Source organism: Tasmannia lanceolata, unplaced genomic scaffold (genome assembly GCF_043159265.1).
Source record: "Tasmannia lanceolata isolate RefF3 unplaced genomic scaffold, GAP_Taslan_0.1 ptg000037l, whole genome shotgun sequence".
NCBI classification, from domain to species: domain Eukaryota; kingdom Viridiplantae; phylum Streptophyta; class Magnoliopsida; order Canellales; family Winteraceae; genus Tasmannia; species Tasmannia lanceolata.
Window position 1 is genome coordinate 31,740,071 of NW_027518714.1, and position 19,662 is coordinate 31,759,732.

The window sequence follows — 19,662 nt, forward strand, 5'->3', positions numbered from 1 at the left end:
GAAGGAATGCATTCTTCACATCTAACTGATATAATGGCCAACCACGACTAACAACAATCGAGATGAGAACACGAATGGAAAGTATCTTGGCCACAGGGGAGAATGACTCCTGATAATCAACCCCAAATGTTTGAGTGTAACCTTTGGCCACGAGACGGCTTTGAGGAGCTCGATGGTCCCATCTGGAAGGTATTTAATAGCAAAGGTCCATCAACACCCAACATGCTGTGCTCCAGAAGGTCGAGGAACAAGTTCCCATGTTTTATTAGAACTAAGTGCAGCCATCTCAGTATCCATGGCAGCCCGGCAAACAGGACGAGCGAGAGCATCTGAAACTATCTTAGGCAAAGAAACAGAAGAAACACTCGAAACAAGTGAACGAAATGAAGGCGAGAGATGCTCATAAGAAACAAACTGTGATATCGGATGTGCAGTAGTGTGTGAGATCGAGTGCGAGAAGCAATAGGTGAATCAAATCCGACTGAGAAAGATGATCAGCGGGTTGAGATGATGGCTGGCATGTAGTAAGAACAACTTGTCGTGGTCTTCGAGTGTACACTTTCAGTGTAGGTTTTCAAATGTCTCTTGTAGGCTCTATATTAGGTGCCATGGAAGGCATCACTATAGCTGGGTCCATAGGACTTGACGACAACGGAAAAAGTGGAGTGGGTACTTCAACAGGACTCGGAGACGGATCATGAAAATAAGAAGTATCCTAAAAAAATGTCACATTTGCAGAAACAAATGTTTTCCGCAGCCGAGGACTATAACACTTTATTATTTTTTAGTAACGAGAGTAACCCAAAAAGATACATTTTCCGTTCAAGGGTCCAGTTTGCAACGACCAGGACCTAGGTTGTGGACAAAACAAGTGCACCCAAAGATACGAGGGATCAAGGGGAAAGGATCACTTGAAGGATAGAGGACAGAAAACGGTGTACTGACAGATACAACAGAAGAAGGAAGACGATTCGCTAGAAAGCAAGCCGTAAGAGCTGCATCTCCCCAATATATCTTAGGAACTTGCATCTTGAACATGAGTGTACGAATCATATCTAATGAGTGCCTTAACTTTCTCTCTGCGACAACATTCTGTTGCGACGTATAAGCACATGAAGATTGATGTATAATACCCCGTGAAGCAAGAAATTGATTAAAACCATTAGAGTTAGAAAAGTATTCGCATTATCAGTACGCAAACAAGAAATGGAACACTCAAATTGATTCACAATTTCAAGTAAAATAGTTTGAATGCATTAAATACTTTAGATCTATCTTTCAACAAAAATAGCCATGTGGCATGAGAATAATCATCAACGACGATAACAAAGTAATGAAAGCCATATAAAGAAATAGTGCATGCAGGGCCCCAAACATCTGAATGAACAAGCTCAAATGGGTGTGACGATCTATGACTACCACACGAAGGGAAGGACACCTAACGGTGTTTTCCCAACTCACAAGACTCACACGACACCGACTCAACATAACTATTAAGAAAAGGAGATTTATGAAGCTTCTCTGCAGGAGGGTTACCCAATCGACAGTGCCACTGATAGGCATCTGGAGATGTTCGAAGAGCAACACTAACGTGGGTTGAATCAAGGTAATAAAAGCCACCAATCTCACTGCCCAATCCAATCCTTGTCCCAGTCTTCATATCCTAAAATATACAATAAGGTGGAAAGAATGAAACTGAACAATTTAGAGATTTGGTTAATTGACGTACACATAACTCAACTCAACTCAACTAAGCCTTTGTCCCAAACCAATTGGGGTCGGCTAATGAATCCTTTAGAAAATTTTCATGATGAATGACGTACACAGAACAAATTGATAGGAAATGAAGGAACATGCAGGAAAGAAGATAAATGAATATCATTAGAGATGGACACCATACCAACCCCAGAGACAGAGGATTTGGTTCCATTTGCTAATTTAACAGGAGGGAGCCTAGAGATATCTGATTGGAAGGACGAAAGAACATGAGAATTACCAGTCATGTGGTGAGATACTCTTGAATCAATGAGCCATGATCCAGAGGTAGAATCAGAAAGAAAACAAGACGAGCTACCTGGTTGAGCGAATGTGCCTTTATCAGGGAGCGCAGAAGTTCCTCGTAGTCAGCACGGCTAACCACCATGGAGTCACTAGAAGATGATGCACAACGAGCAGGGTGAGGAGGGTGGGTATCATCAGAAGCACCTACCATAGCAGTAGAACTACGGCGGTGACGGTGCTCTGGATGTAGATCATAACAATAGTCAATACTGTTGCCATCCATACGATAATAGGTACAATAACCTGACCCACGACCACGAGCACGACCTCCCCCTGAATCACGACCATGACCACGGCCAACACGATCATAGCCACTGCCACGACCACCACCCTCACAACCACAACCAGTATAAACAGCAAGTGCAGACCCATCAATATGTGGAGGGCTAATCGGAGTAGCCCTCATGCGCTGTACACGAGAGAACATGTCAGCAAGAGACCAAAGAGAGCCAGAGCTGAAGATCTGCTGGCGTAGCTGAAGATAGTTGGGGTCCAGAGAGTCAAGACAGTGAAAAACATGTAAATCCTCCCAACGCTTGGCAAGAATAACATGATCTACTGTAAACGACATAAGCAGGTCAAGCTGTTGACAAAGAGCCACATAAGAACTATAATGATCTGCAGTGGTCCTCTCCTCAATCCTCATGATTGAAAACAAGCCGGTCTGAGAAAAGATCACACATCCATGTGACGTTATCAGCGCCAGAGACAAAGTTGCCGTATGGTCCCAACCTCCTTAGAACAATCAAGATACATCATATTAGCAGCTACCCGAGGTTTCATAAGACTCCATAGAAAGGAACGAATCACTACATCCACTTGTTCCCATCTCGCATAGGAGGTAGCAGTGGTAGATGGGGAGGCACTCTCAACAAAGCAAACTTTACCCCTACTACAGCGGGTGCTTAAGAGGGAAATAAGAACACATCCAAGAGAAGAAGAAAATGGGAGCAAAGCTCAACCCAATTGATATTCCATCAATTACATAAGTTTATCAAAATCCAAAATCCCCTTCTACAACTGATTTCTATCTATTTAAATGAAAGACAACGAGAGAAAATTCGTTCAAGCTCCTCCACTAGCTAACTTAGGGACTAACATAACATTAATTGCATAGGAACTCACTAACTTTGACTGGTTTTGGAACCCACAGACACAGTCCACTAAAACTGCCATAACTTTCTAACCACTTGTCTAATTTTCGAGCACAAATACTTGTTGGAAACAACTCGACCTACAACTTTGTAGTTTACTACTTTTCATGATTCTACCATTTAGTAGTCCAAAAATTAGCTTAAAAAAAGGGGCAACAACATTATCACAGGAATGCACCATGACATAGTTGCTATGTTGGTACTGCATCATCATCTCCGGGTGAGAAAGAATTCACCTAGGAGTTCTCATCAAGCTCTCCATGATAAGTTGTCAAGTCTTTAACATTGAAAGTTAGGTGAGTATTGATATTTGGAGAGAGCTCAATCTTGTATGCATTGTCGTTGATTTTCTTGAGAATTCGATATGGTCCAATCTTCATCTCCTTGAGCTTGTTGTAAGAACCGGATGGAAATCGTTCATTCTTCAAATAAACCCACACAAGATCACCTTCATTAAAGATTTTTATTCGGCGATGAGTATTTGCCGCTTGCTTGTACTTCTCTGTATTTTGTTCAAGATTCTTCTTCACTTCTTCATGAATCCTTGTCAAAATAGTAGCAAAATCTTCCTCCTTTTAGGACAATGGTGGATCAAGAATGGGTGCAAGATCAAGATAGTGTTTTGGAGTTTTTTCATAGATCACTTAAAATGGGCTCTTACCGGTAGGACGATTTACAACATAATTATAAGAAAACTCCGCTTGAGGAAGCACCATATCCCATTGCTTGGGCCTCTTTACCGCCAAACACCTAAGCAAATTTTCCAAAGTTTGATTCACCACCTTGGTTTTTCCATCAGTTTGAGGGTGATAGGCACTACTATAGAGCAAGATAGTACCAATTCTTTTTCCATAAGCATCTCAAAAAATGATTAAGGAATTTAGTATCCCTATCCAGAACAATGGACTTGGGAACACCATGATGTTTAACTACATCATTGAAATAAAGATTAGCAACATATGAAGCATCCATAGTCTTCTTGCAAGGAATGAAATGGGTCATTTTAGAGAAGCGATCAACAACTACGAAGATGGAATCATTACCTCTTTGAGTTCTCGGCAAGCCAACCACAAAATCCATACTAACATCTTCTCATGGAGCATTAGGAAGTGGAAGCGGACTTAGGTACCAGTGTTTTGAGTATGTCCCTTGCATGTTTGGCATATTTGGCTCCTCTTCACATAACACGTCACATCTCGGTAAATGGTCGGCCAAAAATACTTCTCTTTCACTAGCAAAACAGTTTTGTCTCTTCCAAAATATCCTCCCAAACCTCCCGAATGTATCTCTTTAATAACGTACTCTCTAAGGGAGTATTTTGAAATGCATAAGCGACTCCCCTTAAAGAGAAAATCATCTTGAAGAAGATAATCTTCATGCTTCCCTTCTTTGCAAAGCTTCCAAATTTCACCAAGGTCTTCATCGTTAGCATACATGTCTCTAACGCCATCAAACCCTTCAAGTTGCACACTCACAGAATTAAGAAGAGCTACTCTCTACTAAGAGCATCCGTCACTTGATTGCACTTTCCACTCTTGTACTTTAACACAAAAGTATATTTTTGTAAGAAAGAAACCCACTTTGCATGTCTTCAATTTAGGCTTCCTTGATTGTTGATGTGCTTGAGAGCTTAATGATCGGAATTCAAAACATACTCCCTTTGAACAAGATACGATTGCCAATGCCGAAGTGCTTGAACAATGGCATAAAATTCCACATCATAGGCAGAATACTTCTTTGCTTCATTGAGTTTTTCACTAAAGAAGGCAATAAGATGACCTTCTTGGCTAAGTGCTCCGCCAATGCCCACATGAGAGGCATCACAATCAATCTCAAACATCTTCTCAAAGTCCGGCATAGCAAGCACAGGAGCAGTAGACAACTTGTCCTTTATAAGTTGAAAACACTTTTCGGGCTGCCTCCATTGTCCACTTGAACCCATCTTTCTTCATGAAATCCGTCAAGGGGGCTGATATAGTGCTGAAATTTCTTATGAATCGGCGATAAAATGAGGCCAATCCATGGAAACTCCTCACTTCTTGCAAGCTCTTTGGAGTAGACCATTCTTGGACAAACTTTGATCTTCTCATCATCCACTCTAATCCCTGTTGAAGTCAAAAGAAAGCCTAGAAAAGCTAGGGTAGTTTTCATGAAAGAATACTTTTTGAGGTTTACATAGAGTTTTTCACCTCTAAATGTGGTTAGAACAACCCTCAAATGATCTACATGCTCACTTTTATCATGACTATAAATAAGAATGTCATCAAAATAATCAACAACAAACTTTCCAATGAAAGGGCGAAGGACTTGATGCATTACCCGCATGAAGGTACTTGGAGCATTGGAGAGACCAAATGGCATAACAAGCCCACTCGTATAAGCCTTCACATGTCTTGAAAGTGCTCTTCCATTCATCACCCGGCTTGATTCGAATTTTATTGTAGCCACTTCTAAGATCAATCTTGGAAAATATCTTTGCACCGGCAAGCATGTCAAACATATCATCAATTCTTGGCATGGGAAACTTGTATTTGATATTGATTCGGTTTATGGCACAACTAGCCACGCACATACGCCATGTCCCATCTTTCTTTGGAGTTAGTAAGGCCGGCACCGCACAAGGGCTCAAGTTTTCTTTGATGTAGCCTTTATTCAACAACTCCATTATTTGCCTATTTAATTTTTCAAGCTCTTTAGAACTCATACAGTAGTGAGCCTTGTTGGGAAGATTAGAACCAGGAATCAAATCAATTTGATGTTGAATGTCTCTTAAAGGTGGGAGACCAATGGGTAACTCATCGGGTGTGACATCCTTGAATTCCTCTAAGAAGGTCTAACTCACTAGTCACATTGAAAGACTTTTCCAAATCTTTCTCCACTAGCATGTACACAATACCACTACTCTCACTCTCTTTTGCAAACTCTCACTCTCTTTCGCAAACTTTGATGAAGTGAGAAAATTGCTACCCTCCTCTTGTAAAGATTTGGGTGCCTTTTCCTCTTTACTAGGCAAAAGAACAATCTCTATTTTTCCCATCTGAAAGGTGTATGTATTTTTACAGCCATCATTGGTGACATGTCTATCATATTACGATTGCCTTCCTAAGAGTATGTGACACACATCCATAGGAACTACATCACACCAAACTTGATCATGGTAATTCTTACCCATCAAAAATGAAACTAAACATCGCTTAGTAACTTTTATCTCGCCTTCTTGAACCATGCAATCTGATAGGGCTTTGGATGTGGTTCGGTTTTGAGCTTGAGCTTGAGCTTGTTCACCATTTCATGAGATACTTTGTTCTGACAACTCCCACCGTCGATTACAATGGTGCAAATCTTGTCATTAGATTTGCATCGTGTCTTCAAAATATTGGAACGAAGCCAATCATCATCGGATTCAACCTTTGGTGTAGCAAGTGCTCTTTGGATCACCAAAATTTCTCCTTCTTCAGGTTCGAGTGCTTCATATTGTACGTCATCTTCCTCGTCATATATGGGCTGATTTGAATCATCAACAAGATCGTCATCATTTTCTTCATCACCAAAGGCCACTACTTGCCTCTTTGGACAATATTTGAAAAGATGGCCAACTTGACCACACTTGAAACAAGCATTTGGATTGTTGGGACAGTGTTTAAAAACGCGGATTTGACGCGGAACGCGGCCAGGAAAAATCCTTGTCGACTCAACGCGGACGCGGCCAAGAATGCGGCTGACGAGGTTGACGCGGTCATAACTTGGGAGAGTCGAAGGAGTTTAATGACTATGTAGGGCAAAACGCGGAATGCGGATGTGGTGCAATGCGGAACGCGGCCAAAGCAAAAAGGAGTCGACTCGGGGGAGTTCCTTGTCGAGTCAAGGAGTTTTTGAACACTGGTTGGGACGATTGGGCTGATTTCCAACTTGATGTATAGGGGCTGATTTTGTATAATTTTTATTGAAATATTCAGACCTTGACTTTGTACCTCCACCATGTGAAGATTCACCTTTAGAAGAAGGATAGGGACTACAAACATCCACATACTTTTTAGCACCACGACGAGCAAGCTTAGCCTCCACCTTCAAGGCTAGTTGATATGCATCATTGACACTCAATGATCCATGCATTTCCACTTCATCACGAATAGAAAACTTCAAACCATCAACATACCTCGCCTCAAGTTAGTCTCACCCTCTTGAATATCATTACGAGCCATGAGTTTGTAGAACTCTTCGGTGTAGTCCAACACACTCTTGGATTCTTGGCGTAGGTTGTTGAATTGAGAAAAATCCAACAGAATAAATTTCTCCTTAAGCCTTGACTTCATGTTGTCTCAAGAAGAAATCTTACGCTTTTCTTTGCGGGTTCTCATTTGCTGAACTTTATCCCACCATGTTGAAGCGTACCCACGAAGCGTTGTAGCCACAAGCTTCACATGTTGGCTTTCGAGTATCTCCTTGTAATCAAAGAACTTTTCAATGGCACTAAGCCATTCGAGAAACTCTTCGGGTTGTAGGCGACCATGGAGCTCCGGCAAATCAATCTTGACGGTGTTAAAATCATGATAGAACCTTCCCAATCTAGCCTCCTCACGAGTATTGGCGAAGGGATTTACTTCGGACTCATCACTAGATCCTCCACGGCTTGACCCACCATGCTCACTACGAGCCTCTTGGCGTTCAAGTCGCATGGTAAGTTGCCCAACTTGTCTTCGAAGCGCTTGAAGTTCATCTCTTTCATCTCTCAAATCTTCCATCATTTGGTTACCACGCCTTCCTCTACCTCTCTGTGCCCCCATGAAAATCAAATCGAAGCTAGCCCAAGAGATTAACGTTCGCTTTGACACCAAATAATGCGGGTGCTTAAGAGGGACAATTATATAAGTTTATCAAAATCTAGAATCCCCTTCTACAACTGATTTCTATTAATTTAAATGAAAGATAAAGAAGAGAAAATTTGTTCAAGCTCCTCCACTAGCTAACTTAGGAACTAGCATAACATTAATTGCATAGGAACTCACTAACTTTGACTGGTTTGGGAACCACACAGTTTACTAAAACTGCCATAACTTTCTAACCACTTGTCCAATTTTCGAGCACAAATACTTGTTGGAACAACTCAAAAAGACCTACAACTTTGTAGTTTACCACTTTCCATGATTCTAGCATTTAGAAGTCCGAAAATCAACTTAAAAAAACGGGCAACAACATTATTGGGGGAATGCACCTTAGAACTCCACCAAAACCACCTAGGCATGTACTGCATCACCTACAAAGGAGATATGTACGACCTGCCCTCTGCCAAGGAGGATAATTTTGCCCATCAACCTTTATGGAGGTCATGTAAAGAGGAGCCTCAACAAGAGTCTAAGGAACACTAGATGAATGGGATGAGATTTGGGGGGGGGGGGGAGTGGTGTTGGGGGGGTTCATAAAACCGTCGACTGTGATGAGGAGTCTTCTCAAGCCATAATAACAACCAATTACAACAATCTACAATCGTAATGATAAAGGCGAGAACAACCAACAATCACCGACGACCAATCACCAACTCACGACCAACAAAGCAGCAGAAGCACACTTAGCGTAGAACCAAATGTCAAGGGACATATCCAAACAACCAAGAGTCATCAAGAACCAAACAAATGGCCACCAACAAGTTGTCTATAGATAGTAACAACTCCAACACCAAGAACTAGCACAATAATCACCACCAACCAACAACCAATTCCACCACCAACAATCAACAACAATCCACAATCACCAGCAATCGAACAATCATCATGTCCACCCAACAATCACAAAGAACCAACACCACTATCAACAATCATCAACCAATCCACCACCGACAACAACCACCATGCACCACTAACAACCAAGTAACGAGGCACAACCGATCACTACCAAAGCCAACAAAAAATTCTCTCAGACATTTTATCAAATAGTTGACATGCACTTATATCCAATAAATCCACCACGAAGAGCAATCAACAATAATAATCACCACTAACCAGCAACCAACAAGCACCAATAATCTACCACGGGTAATCACCAATAGAGCCACCAATAGTAAACATCCACAACCAAGACCACAATTACCAACACCAGCATACAACTAAATTTGTTAACAAATCATGATCGCAGGCACAAAGACAAGGTTCTGGGACAAATAAAGAGAACAAAAATAAACATAGAAGAAGGAGAGTAGAATCACCAACAAACTTCCTGGAACCAACAATGGAATAAAATATGAAGAAGAAACAAGTTCAAACCATGAAGAGAGTAGGATTTATGGACTGATTTGAGAAGAAAAGAAGAGTTAGGTTTGAATGATGTGAATGGAAGAAACAAGGTAGAGTTAGAGTTAGAGTTTAGGTTGGAGGGAAGGGGTGCAAGTGGGTTAGAGTTAGATTTAGTGTGTGAGGAGGGGGTGCGAGTGGGGTTAGGTTTAGGGTGTGAATAGGGGGTGCGAGTGGATTAGGGTTAGGTTTAGGGTGTGAATAGGGGGTACAAGTGGGTTAGGAATGGGTTTTAGGGTTGTGGAGTGGGCTGCGAGCAAGTTAGGGTTAGGATTAAGAAGAGGGGATGCGAGTGGGGTTTGAATAGGTTAGGGTTAAGGTTGAGACAGCAAGGGGTGCGAGTGATGTGGTTGAGAGGAGTTTTTGTCTTACCTTGAAGCTCTGATACCATGGTACAAGTCTACATGGTGGAAGTGAAAGAGAGATAATGAGAGAGAGAATGACAGATAAGGCGTGGAAGAGATGTCTCCCACTCCACACAAAATATATTTATATATGTTTCTGTGTCATTGTGGTGCGTCTAACAGTGGTGTGTCTAACTCTATGAAATAAAGTTTTTCTTCCATTGGCTAGTTTACTAATTTGCCGGTGACTTAGACGCTTTAAGGTTCAAAAACCATGTATACTATTACCGATGTGAGTTTTTTTATTGTGAACTTGCAGGCATGTGCATGTAACAAAAAAAATACAGTGGGACCCACATATTTCAGTAATCTGAACCTTTCATTTGTTCTGCCCCAACATAGATGTGCCATGAAATCTTCTCCGTAGGATTATCCTCATCCTCCAAGTTCTTGAGGTTTAAAATGGACGGCATGGATTGGAGGGTTAGGCCTTAGGATTGTCCTATGGAGAAGATTTTCCAGGACACTGCCTTTCTATGTTGGAGCCCAACAAGTAGATGGTTTAAATCACCCAAATATGTGGGCCCCACTGATATTATTTTTGTTACACTCATCTGCGAGTTCAATATATAAAAACTCTACTGTCGTATGGAGTCAATGTACACACAACATTTAACATTCTGCAAATGTGGCATTAATAATTTTCTATTTTAGTTTTTTATTATAGAAATGGTTATTCATATGCTCTATTCTATTTATTCCTGAACCAATTGCATAAGAAAACTGTTGAAACTTTACAGGCGGAGCAAGCTCCATGCTAGTCAACCGAAACAACCAATAGACATACACTTGGCCTCAATTAATCAAGAGAATTTGGTCTTAATTAGATGGGCTGAGAAAAAAACTATGATACATGGAATTGAATTTTGGTTTGTCGCTGAGGATCATCCCATCTACTCCTTGCACAGGAAAGCGGAAGCCTTCAGCTGATTCGTACATGGAAGTTCTACAACGCCTTGGCGTTGAGCCATCAAACTGTATCTTCATTGATGACAGGTTATTTTCTCCTCATCAATCAAAGCAGATGACTTGGGCCCTGTTTCTTTTGGATTTTGAGAACCGATTGTGAGCCCCAAACTGATTATTGGACTCAAAATTAAACATAAACTTGAGTCCAGTAATCAGTTTTGGACTCATAATCGGTTCTCAAGATCCAAAACAAACAGGGGCTTGGAATATATATTTTTTTGAAACATACTTTTGGTTAAACGGCATGGTTCTGAACCAAGGGAGTTTTGTTAAGAACTGTGGTTTTGCGGAAGTTTCATTGCATAGGTGGCGAGTGATGTATAAAGCTGTATATGTTTTTCTTCTTCTTTTGAATGGTCAAGAATTGCATTAATAAGAGACCGAGATGGTCAAATAGAAATAAAACAGATAAGAGAAAAGAAAAGATAGCAGAATAAAAACATGACAAAAAAGATCTTAAAGAACCAAAAATAAAGAAGTCATAATTCTCCAATGACTTCAATTGAAATCCTCTCCTAGCAAGAAAATCTGCCACCTCATTGGCCGATCTTCTAACATGATGGAAGCAAATTGACGAGGATCCAATTAAGTCATGGATCTCATAAAAAAAAGAGCAAAAACGCCAAGGAAAGACTTTAGACCCACATAATGATATTCAGGGAATCTCCTTCTACCACCACCATATCCAAATTAATTCCCACCAACAACTTTAATCATTGATAAACTGCTCGAACCTCCGCCTCACTAGAATCCGCTAGTCCAAGAGGACCCGCAAACGCCCATCTAACCTAGCCAGAGTCATCTCTAAGAACTCCCCCAATCCTGGCCGGCCCGGGATTGCCGAAACTCGAACCGCTGAAATTGAGCTTTAAATATCCCCAATCCGGAGGTTCCCACTTTTTTACTACTTTGGGACGCAACTCTGAACTATAGCAAATCTCCCAATCCCAGCCACTTAACATATATCTAAAGCTGTATATGTTAAGTGGCTGTTTATTCGTTGAATTTGTCATAATTATTTTAGATCTTTTTGATAATGATTATCTTATTATCTGAGGACCTAAATAAGAATTGATGACTGAAATTGTCCAATAGCTTTGTGGCAATGGAGAGCAGTTGTGGCGACCCTTGTCTACATGTCCTTAATTTTATTTTTAAGGATGATTTTTAATGTTAATATTTCGTATCGTGTAGACAACTGGTCTTTTTTTTATATCATTTCATTAGTCCATATAAGGATGAAATTTAGTTGTTGCATGTTCTACAATATTATTCAAAATCTCTTTCTTTGGCAATCTCTTTATCTTCGGCAAAGTCACAAATATCTTGAAAATATCACTATATTTTGTAATTTTTTTATAAAATGAAAAATCTGAAAATTTTCCAATATTATGAAAAATCATTGAGATACTTCATATTTTATTTTGTTACCGTTTAAATATCATGAAAATTTCGCACAAATTCATTTTGTTGTCCAATTTTTTCTTCCATTTATATATTTTATTTTTATAGTTTTATTCTGATATAAACCTGAAATTAACAAAAATAATTAATATATCTTGAGATACATCCTTTCTGAGAAATTCTTGAGATAAATATTTTTTGAATCTGATCTGCTGCTTATATATAATCCATTTGTGACTGGCTGCAGGATTATAAATGTGGAGGCAGCAGTACAATCTGGCATGGTTGGTTTACATTTCAAAAATGCAGCTTCTCTCCAGCAAGATCTAGCTTTGCTGGGAATTGAGATTACTAAGATCAAGACATGACAATGCCAAAAATTGGAATTCTGCATTGCTGTGGAAAATCATGTCTTGAATTCCTGGAATCCTCATATATGATTTTTTTAACTGAAAAAACTCATATTTTTTCAAATTTTATTGTTGATCTTTAATAAAAGGGCGGCCCAGTGCACAAGGCTCCCGCCATTGCAGGGTCTGGGGAGGGCTAGATGTACGCAGCCTTACCCCTGCTTTGCAGAGAGGCTGTTTCCGTGACTCGAAGCCGTGACCACCAGGTCACAATGTAGCAATCATCTTTAATGATGATTTATTTTCTTCTTTTTTTAAATTGGAATTTGGCAGCAAATTCTCTGTATTGATTGAGGTTCTGGGATCATCGAATTGTGGTTGAACAGATGCAGTGGGCTGTAAAATCATGTCCCTTTCTGTTTTTTAGTTAAACCTACACTAGTGCTGAAGGCTTGATGGAAATATCAATAGGTACCAATGGGTGGAAAATCAGACAACGAAAGGGCTGAGAGGAGCTTCGATCCATCAAGGCAAGGCGAAGGAGACTAGCTTTCATGGAGAGAATGGCGTTGTATAAATGGATGTTTGCTGGCAGAGAACAGAATGAGACTAATACGTATGTTGGAAAAGGCAAGTGAGGGGTGTTGGAGATTGTCTAAAAATGTGTAGGAATTTTTTGTAAATATTATCTACTACTAATTCAAATTAGAGATAAATGTTCCTGTGTTGTAGCGCAGGTAGCTTCCCTGTGCTTAAGTTGTTTATAAAGCCTCACATTCGTTAGTTTAGCGGGTCCCCCTTTGCGGGTCCACAAGAAGTGACGAATGGGAGGCTTCATAAACAACTTAAGCGCAGGAACATTTTACTCTTCAAATTAATGTAAATCAAAATGCAAAGAAGTATAAATCAAAAGGTTTAGAAATAGCCTGTATGGATTGGGGCATGTAGAAAATCGCATTCTCCTTATAGTTAATATGCCCTCGTCTATAGTTTCCCAGAATTTGTCTCTCAAGATACAACAATCCTTCGGATTTCTTCCCTGCAGGGAATCGACCTATGAACCCTTAATCGGCCGTATTTCAAATATGATAAAACATAAAATAATAATAAAATATGAAAACTCCAAGAATAAAACATGACATTTATTTCCATGAAAACCGGTTGTTTGGGGAAGAGAGAGAGAAAGAAGAAGACATTTTCTGCGCTAAAGAGAGATATTATAGGAAATAAATGCCTAAAATCTCTCCAACTCGCTTTAACATTTTACAAACCTTTTTTTTTTTGTTTGAAAAGTGACATATTTCATTAATATTCAGAAAGCATTCGGGACCAGAAGTCCCAGCCTGCAATCCAAAATATTAAGGTGAATTGGCACGGGCATACCCGAGACCAATTAAAAAAGTAACCAAAATAACCAAAGATTACAGTATAAACCAAGCACTCCTTTCCTCTATTCTGTTGAATGCAATCTTTACGTCTTCTATAACCACATTTTAAAACTATTACCCATATATTTTCGAAACTGCGAATAGTTAAAGAACTACTAAACAAAACCTCTTGAAACTTCAAGCTGAATGGATCATCAGAAACTACCAAAACCTGCCTCTAGGAACTCTAAGAGTCCAAATGAAAAGAGAAACTTCTAGGAAGATATAGCAAAGCTAAAATATCCAAGATAGGAAAGTCTAAGTGAAAGAACGAATGTCTCAACCTATAGCTATGGAAAAATAACAATTTCTGGATAGTGCCAGACAAATCACGATGCTATTAAACAGTTGAAATCCTGGAAGAATATGAAAGGGATTTAACCCAAGAAGACCTATAAACCCAATTTGGAAACTCCCTGATGAGAAACGAACCTAAATACCACTAAATGCGCTAGATTGAAAATCTTACTGGGTTCTATTTCCTTTTCTTCAGCACTTCTCTGTCTATTCAATTATTGTTCTCTTCTTCCTCTTTTTCCTTTCTCCTTTTTTTTTAATTTTCTCTTTCACGTTCGCTTTTTTTTTTTTCCGGGGCCGGAAGGCCTATCATTCAGGGTTACTACCCTCAGCCCCTTTTCCTCACCTTCCTTCTTAATACCAACCTTTCTTAGTTCTTTCAAATCCCTAATAGCCATTGACCGAAACAATTTCTTTGTGGCTTCCAAATCATCGTCAAAACCTATTCCGAAGACATCCCCTACAGCTAGCAGCTCGTCCATTTCCTTGGAGGTAATGACTCTGTTTTCTTCTGATTCTAGAAAATCTATCAACCTTGAATCTGCCTCATGTCTTTCCAGATCCTCTCCCATCTAAGTCTGAACCACTATGCTGACTTCCTGATCCATGGAATCCCTCGACTCCTGAGGTACATCAACTGAGTAACCCATTAGTTTCTCCAAACGCTCAATCTCTGACGCTCTAACCTCCTCCCAACGCTGACGACAGGCTCTTCGCTCCTCTTCCAAGGCTTCCTTAAAGAAAGAAAGTTTATAGATTCTGACAAATGCCTCTTTTGGGCCGGACTTCCCTGAGACCTTTAGAAGGCTATCCTTGTTGGCCAGTGCATCATTCTTAAATTGTTTCCAACCGCCTCTTCCAAGTTCCCATGGAAATTTCTTTAAGCGTTGGACATACTTCTGCTGCCATCGCTTCATCATATTGCAGGGCCCTAAGAAACTGTAAATCATCTATCTCAAATGTGATCGCCTTCCTCTTCCTAGATGAAGAACCAGATTCGGTCGACATAGCAACTGAAGAGGCTCTGAAGGGTTTATCAAAATCTTTGAGGAGGCGGCTAAAATCAGAGGCCAGGTTAGATTTTCTTGGTTCTTCTTTTCTTCGAGAACCCAAGAGGTTTCTTTTAAATAGAGAAAGACCTCCTTTTGTAGCTAAAAGATAGTTCTCGGGGCACACACCCCGCCCCTTCTAGCCGATTTTATATTTCTGAAACCCTTTTTGGAAGGATTGACATGAAACCTTTTGATGTGACTATTAGTATCATTCAAGGCTTTTAAACTTCCTTTATTCTTTTTGCTCTTAAAAAAACGGTTTTTAATCTTTACCGCCTTTTCCACTGACAGGGGTTGTAGATTACGACAGTCAGAAATATCTTTTCTGGAGGCTTTTTCAGCGAAAATAATAGATTTAGCTTTGAAGGGCTTCTAACACGGTCCTTCCCCAGGACTGACCAATTTCCCTTTCAATGATGGGACTAAACTTTTTAGAGTATCTGCCGGTTCCTCCATTCCTGAAGTAGAAGATAATTCAAATTTTGGGAAAGAATTGTGCAGTGGCTCTTTTGACTTGGGAAAGACAGATTTATCCCCAGAGCCCGCCGGTAAAGGCCCACCCATGGGTGGTTCAGTTGCCGACGGAGGATCAACAGAGACAATAAAAGAAGGGGCCAATGGGGCGGAATCCCCCTATGCTAAGGGATTATTAAAGGACATTAAAGACTCATTCACCATTTTAACTCCAACTGGATAAATCGTAGAATCTACCAGAAGGTTAATAAAGGATGGTAAACAATTCCACAATGAAGTTAGAACCTTAACAGAAGCGAATTCCAGGCAGTGGTCATGACTACCCGACATCTGAGTTTCTAGCACTTGTCCAAAGTGCTGACCCAAAGTCTCCACCGTGGCATGAAGTGGGATATTAAAGAAGTTAAGTCTCATGGTTCTTGCACCCGTATTTAAGGTAGGGGACCACGGTTGAAGGGAAAGTAAGTATCCACCCAGAGCCTCTCCACCCCACCGAAGAATGGAAGTAGCCTGGTTTTGGGACTCAAAGCAAGAGAGCACCAACGAGGGACTCCTTTTGCTTAGAAACGGCAGAGCCCATTCTCCTTTTGCCCAGGACCAAACTTCTTCCAACAGGGACCTGTTTCTCAAGGAACCTATCAAGTAACTTTTTAAAGACTTCTTCCTATCATTGATCAGCTCGCTTGGGATAGTGAACACTAGAGTTTTGTCATCTACTCTGGATGCGAGGAGCTCCTTGTGGATTGCCTTAGGTATCCAAGACTTTACGGCCTCTACCTTTTGTTAGACTTCGGTCCCGAACATTTTTTGCAGATACATCGAGTACCATAGTTGCTGTAGTTGCACTTCAAACACCTCCAATCATCTACTCTTTGGTTTGATAATGTCCGCCTACCTCGAGTAGATCCATTTTGATAATGTTAGCTGGTTGAAGGCGGTCATCGTTACTGGACATTGCCGGAAGCAACCATTTCTCCCGTCTCCTCCGGCGGTTCGCGGAGGCATATTGTTGAAAATGGATACATTTTGCCTTCCAAGCCATTTGAACAATGGAATGTTGAAGATAAAAGGCATGCAAATTTAAATTACAAAGCTATAAACTCTTTGTTTTGCGCCTTATCTACAGAGGAGTTTAATAGAGTAGCTCTTTTTTATTCCGCCAAGCTTATTTGGGATACACTTGCCGTTACCCATGAGGGAACATCACATGTCAAAGATTCCAAAATAAACTTGTTAAAGAGCAAATATGAAATGTTTAGAATGGATCAAAATGAAAGTATTTTCGAAATGTATACCCGATTTTCTAAAATTTCTAATGAATTAGCTAATCTTGGTAAATCTTATCATACTGATGAACTTGTGAGTAAGTTGCTTATGTCACTTCCTCCATATTGGGATCCAAAGGTCACCGCCATCCAAGAATCAAAAGATCTCAAGACGCTAACTATGGAGGAGCTTATAGGATCTCTTATCACTCATGAGATGCTCCTCACTAGCCGTCAAGAAGAGAAGAAGCCAAAAGAGAAAGAAAGAGAAAGTCGATCTCTAGCTTTAAAGGCCTCCAAGACGGACTCATCATCCTCAAGTGAAGCAGATAGTGATGAGGAAAAAATATTAAGAAAATTTAAAAGCTTATGGAGAAAGCAACATAAAAAGGATAAAAAGAAGAAGAAAGAAGAAAGTGAAGTAGAAGGGGGAATAAGGTGTTATAATTACAAGAAGACGGGACACAAAAGACCGGATTGTCCACTTCTCAAGTCATCTTCCTCAAAGTACAAGGGAAAAAAGGATTGGAAGAAAAAGGCTCTTGTAGCCGGTTGGGATGCTACTAGCACATTGGGAAAGAGCTCAAGTGAAGGGGAAGATAATAAAGATGACCTTTGCCTCATGACACTCTCCCATGAAGTTGAGGTAAACTCTAACTCCTCTTGTAATTCATCAAGTAGTGATAGTGGAAACATATCTTATGATGAATTGTGCAATACCTTGCATTCTCAAATTTCTAAAAATAAAGTTATTAAAAAATCTATTTCAAAATTAGAAAATGAACTTGATTTTTTGAAAAATAAGTCATCTTCTTCCAAATCTAAATCTCAAGCACAACTTGAAAATTTTAAACTTGAGATTAAAACCCTTAAGGGTTGTTTGGATGAGAAAACTTGCCAAATTGTTAAACTTTAAGATGTGGCAAGTTCTTCCAAATCTTATGAAGATGAAACTAATGATTTTCTAAATCAAATAACCCATCTTCATAATGAAAATGAAAGGTTAAGATTATGTCTCCATGAATTTCTAAATGGTAATAAAATAATTGACATAATCTTGAAAAAGGCTAATCATAGACCTAATCATGCCTTTTATGATAGGACTAGTCTATCTAACCCTCATGTTAGATGCCATTATTGTGGAATTAATGGTCATTACCAATTCCAATGTGCATCTAAGATTAGGGATTGTAGTGGAACCAAGAAATCTTGGGTTCCCAAAGCCCCCATATGATTCTCTTCATATGTGCTTAGATTAGGGGCTTGTGCTTAAATTAATTGAATATCTTTTTATGGTTATTTAAAATCCCCTCTTGTATTGAATTTGTTTTCCAAATAGGGGGAGTTCTTTGTTTGTCTTTTTCCTTGAAAAATGGGGAGCTTAAAATTGAAAATTTTATCCCTTTGATTTCCTATTACCCCATCTTTTTGATAGATGCCAAAGGGGGAGAGAAATCTAGGTTAAGGAAATTAATGTGTGCTTTTAATTGAAAAATCTCTTGTGCTTGTCATCATAAAAAAGGGGGAGATTGTAAGCCCAATGGTTCCCACTTTGGCAATTCCCATCTTATTTTGATGATTCCAATACACAAGTGATTTAAGATCACTAATGTGTTTGATTGTCTAAGTTGTAGATCATAATTGCTTAAAGAAAAGATTGCTTGGATTGAGGCCAAGAAGCTCTCATTAGACCACTTATGAAGGCCAAAGACATCGGAGATCTAAGACGCATGAAGACTTGAAGAATCTATTGAAGATCGAAGTCTATTAGAATGTATAAGATCCAATCTTAGTATTAGATTTTAAGAGGCATAAATAAAGTAAATAAACACACTCCCTAAATTCTTAAGTGATTGTCCTTGTGGTGTTCCAACACTTTGGAACCCTCATAACAATTCCAACTTGGTGTAAAGTTGGAAGCCCAAAAATAGAAATTGAAAATCTGCTTGACATAGGCTTCTCGGAACTCCGAGAGATTCCTCGGAGCTCCGAGAAATGGTCCAGTAACATTTTCTCAATTTCTGTTTGTATTCCCGGAACTCCGAGATTTTTTCTTGGAACTCCGAGAATTTCTCGGAACTCCGAGACCATTATAGCGGGAAGAAATTGAGCCGTTGGTAACTTTGCCAGATTTACGACAATGCTACCAAACGGTCATATTTGGGTTTTTCTATATATATATGGGTATTCCCACATTCCCAATTATCAATCCTAACACTCTAAAACTCTATTTGAATATCCTAAGAGTGATCAAAGCTTGTTTATGCCTCTCATCCTCTAAGATTAGGATTTGGATCTTTAGGCTCAAATTTGTACATCTTCTACAATTTGTAAACCCTTGTGAGGGATTGTTTTTAGTTCTTTCTTTATTTATCAAATATTGTATTCGGGCGAGTGTTCGGAGAAGCGGAGCCCACTCTCCGTGGTGAAGATTGCCACCAAGGTTAAAGGCATTCGGAATTGTAATCGGCATTGATCTTCGCCGAAGTTAAGAAGATCGAATAGTGAAGCCATCAACGGG

The 19,662-nt window shown here is 39.7% G+C and overlaps 1 protein-coding gene across 1 annotated transcript in view; it reads left to right on the plus strand.

Annotated features, from left to right (window-relative positions):
• FHY1 (Haloacid dehalogenase-like hydrolase (HAD) superfamily protein) overlaps positions 1 to 13,062 on the plus strand; it is a 71,176-nt gene extending 58,114 nt beyond the window's left edge. The window contains exons 6-7 of the mRNA XM_077372016.1: positions 10,812 to 10,899; positions 12,524 to 13,062. Coding sequence (XP_077228131.1) covers positions 10,812 to 10,899; positions 12,524 to 12,644 — 209 coding nt within the window. The 3' untranslated portion in view covers positions 12,645 to 13,062. The remainder of the gene's footprint in view (positions 1 to 10,811; positions 10,900 to 12,523) is intronic.
• The last annotated feature ends 6,600 nt before the right edge of the window (positions 13,063 to 19,662 follow it).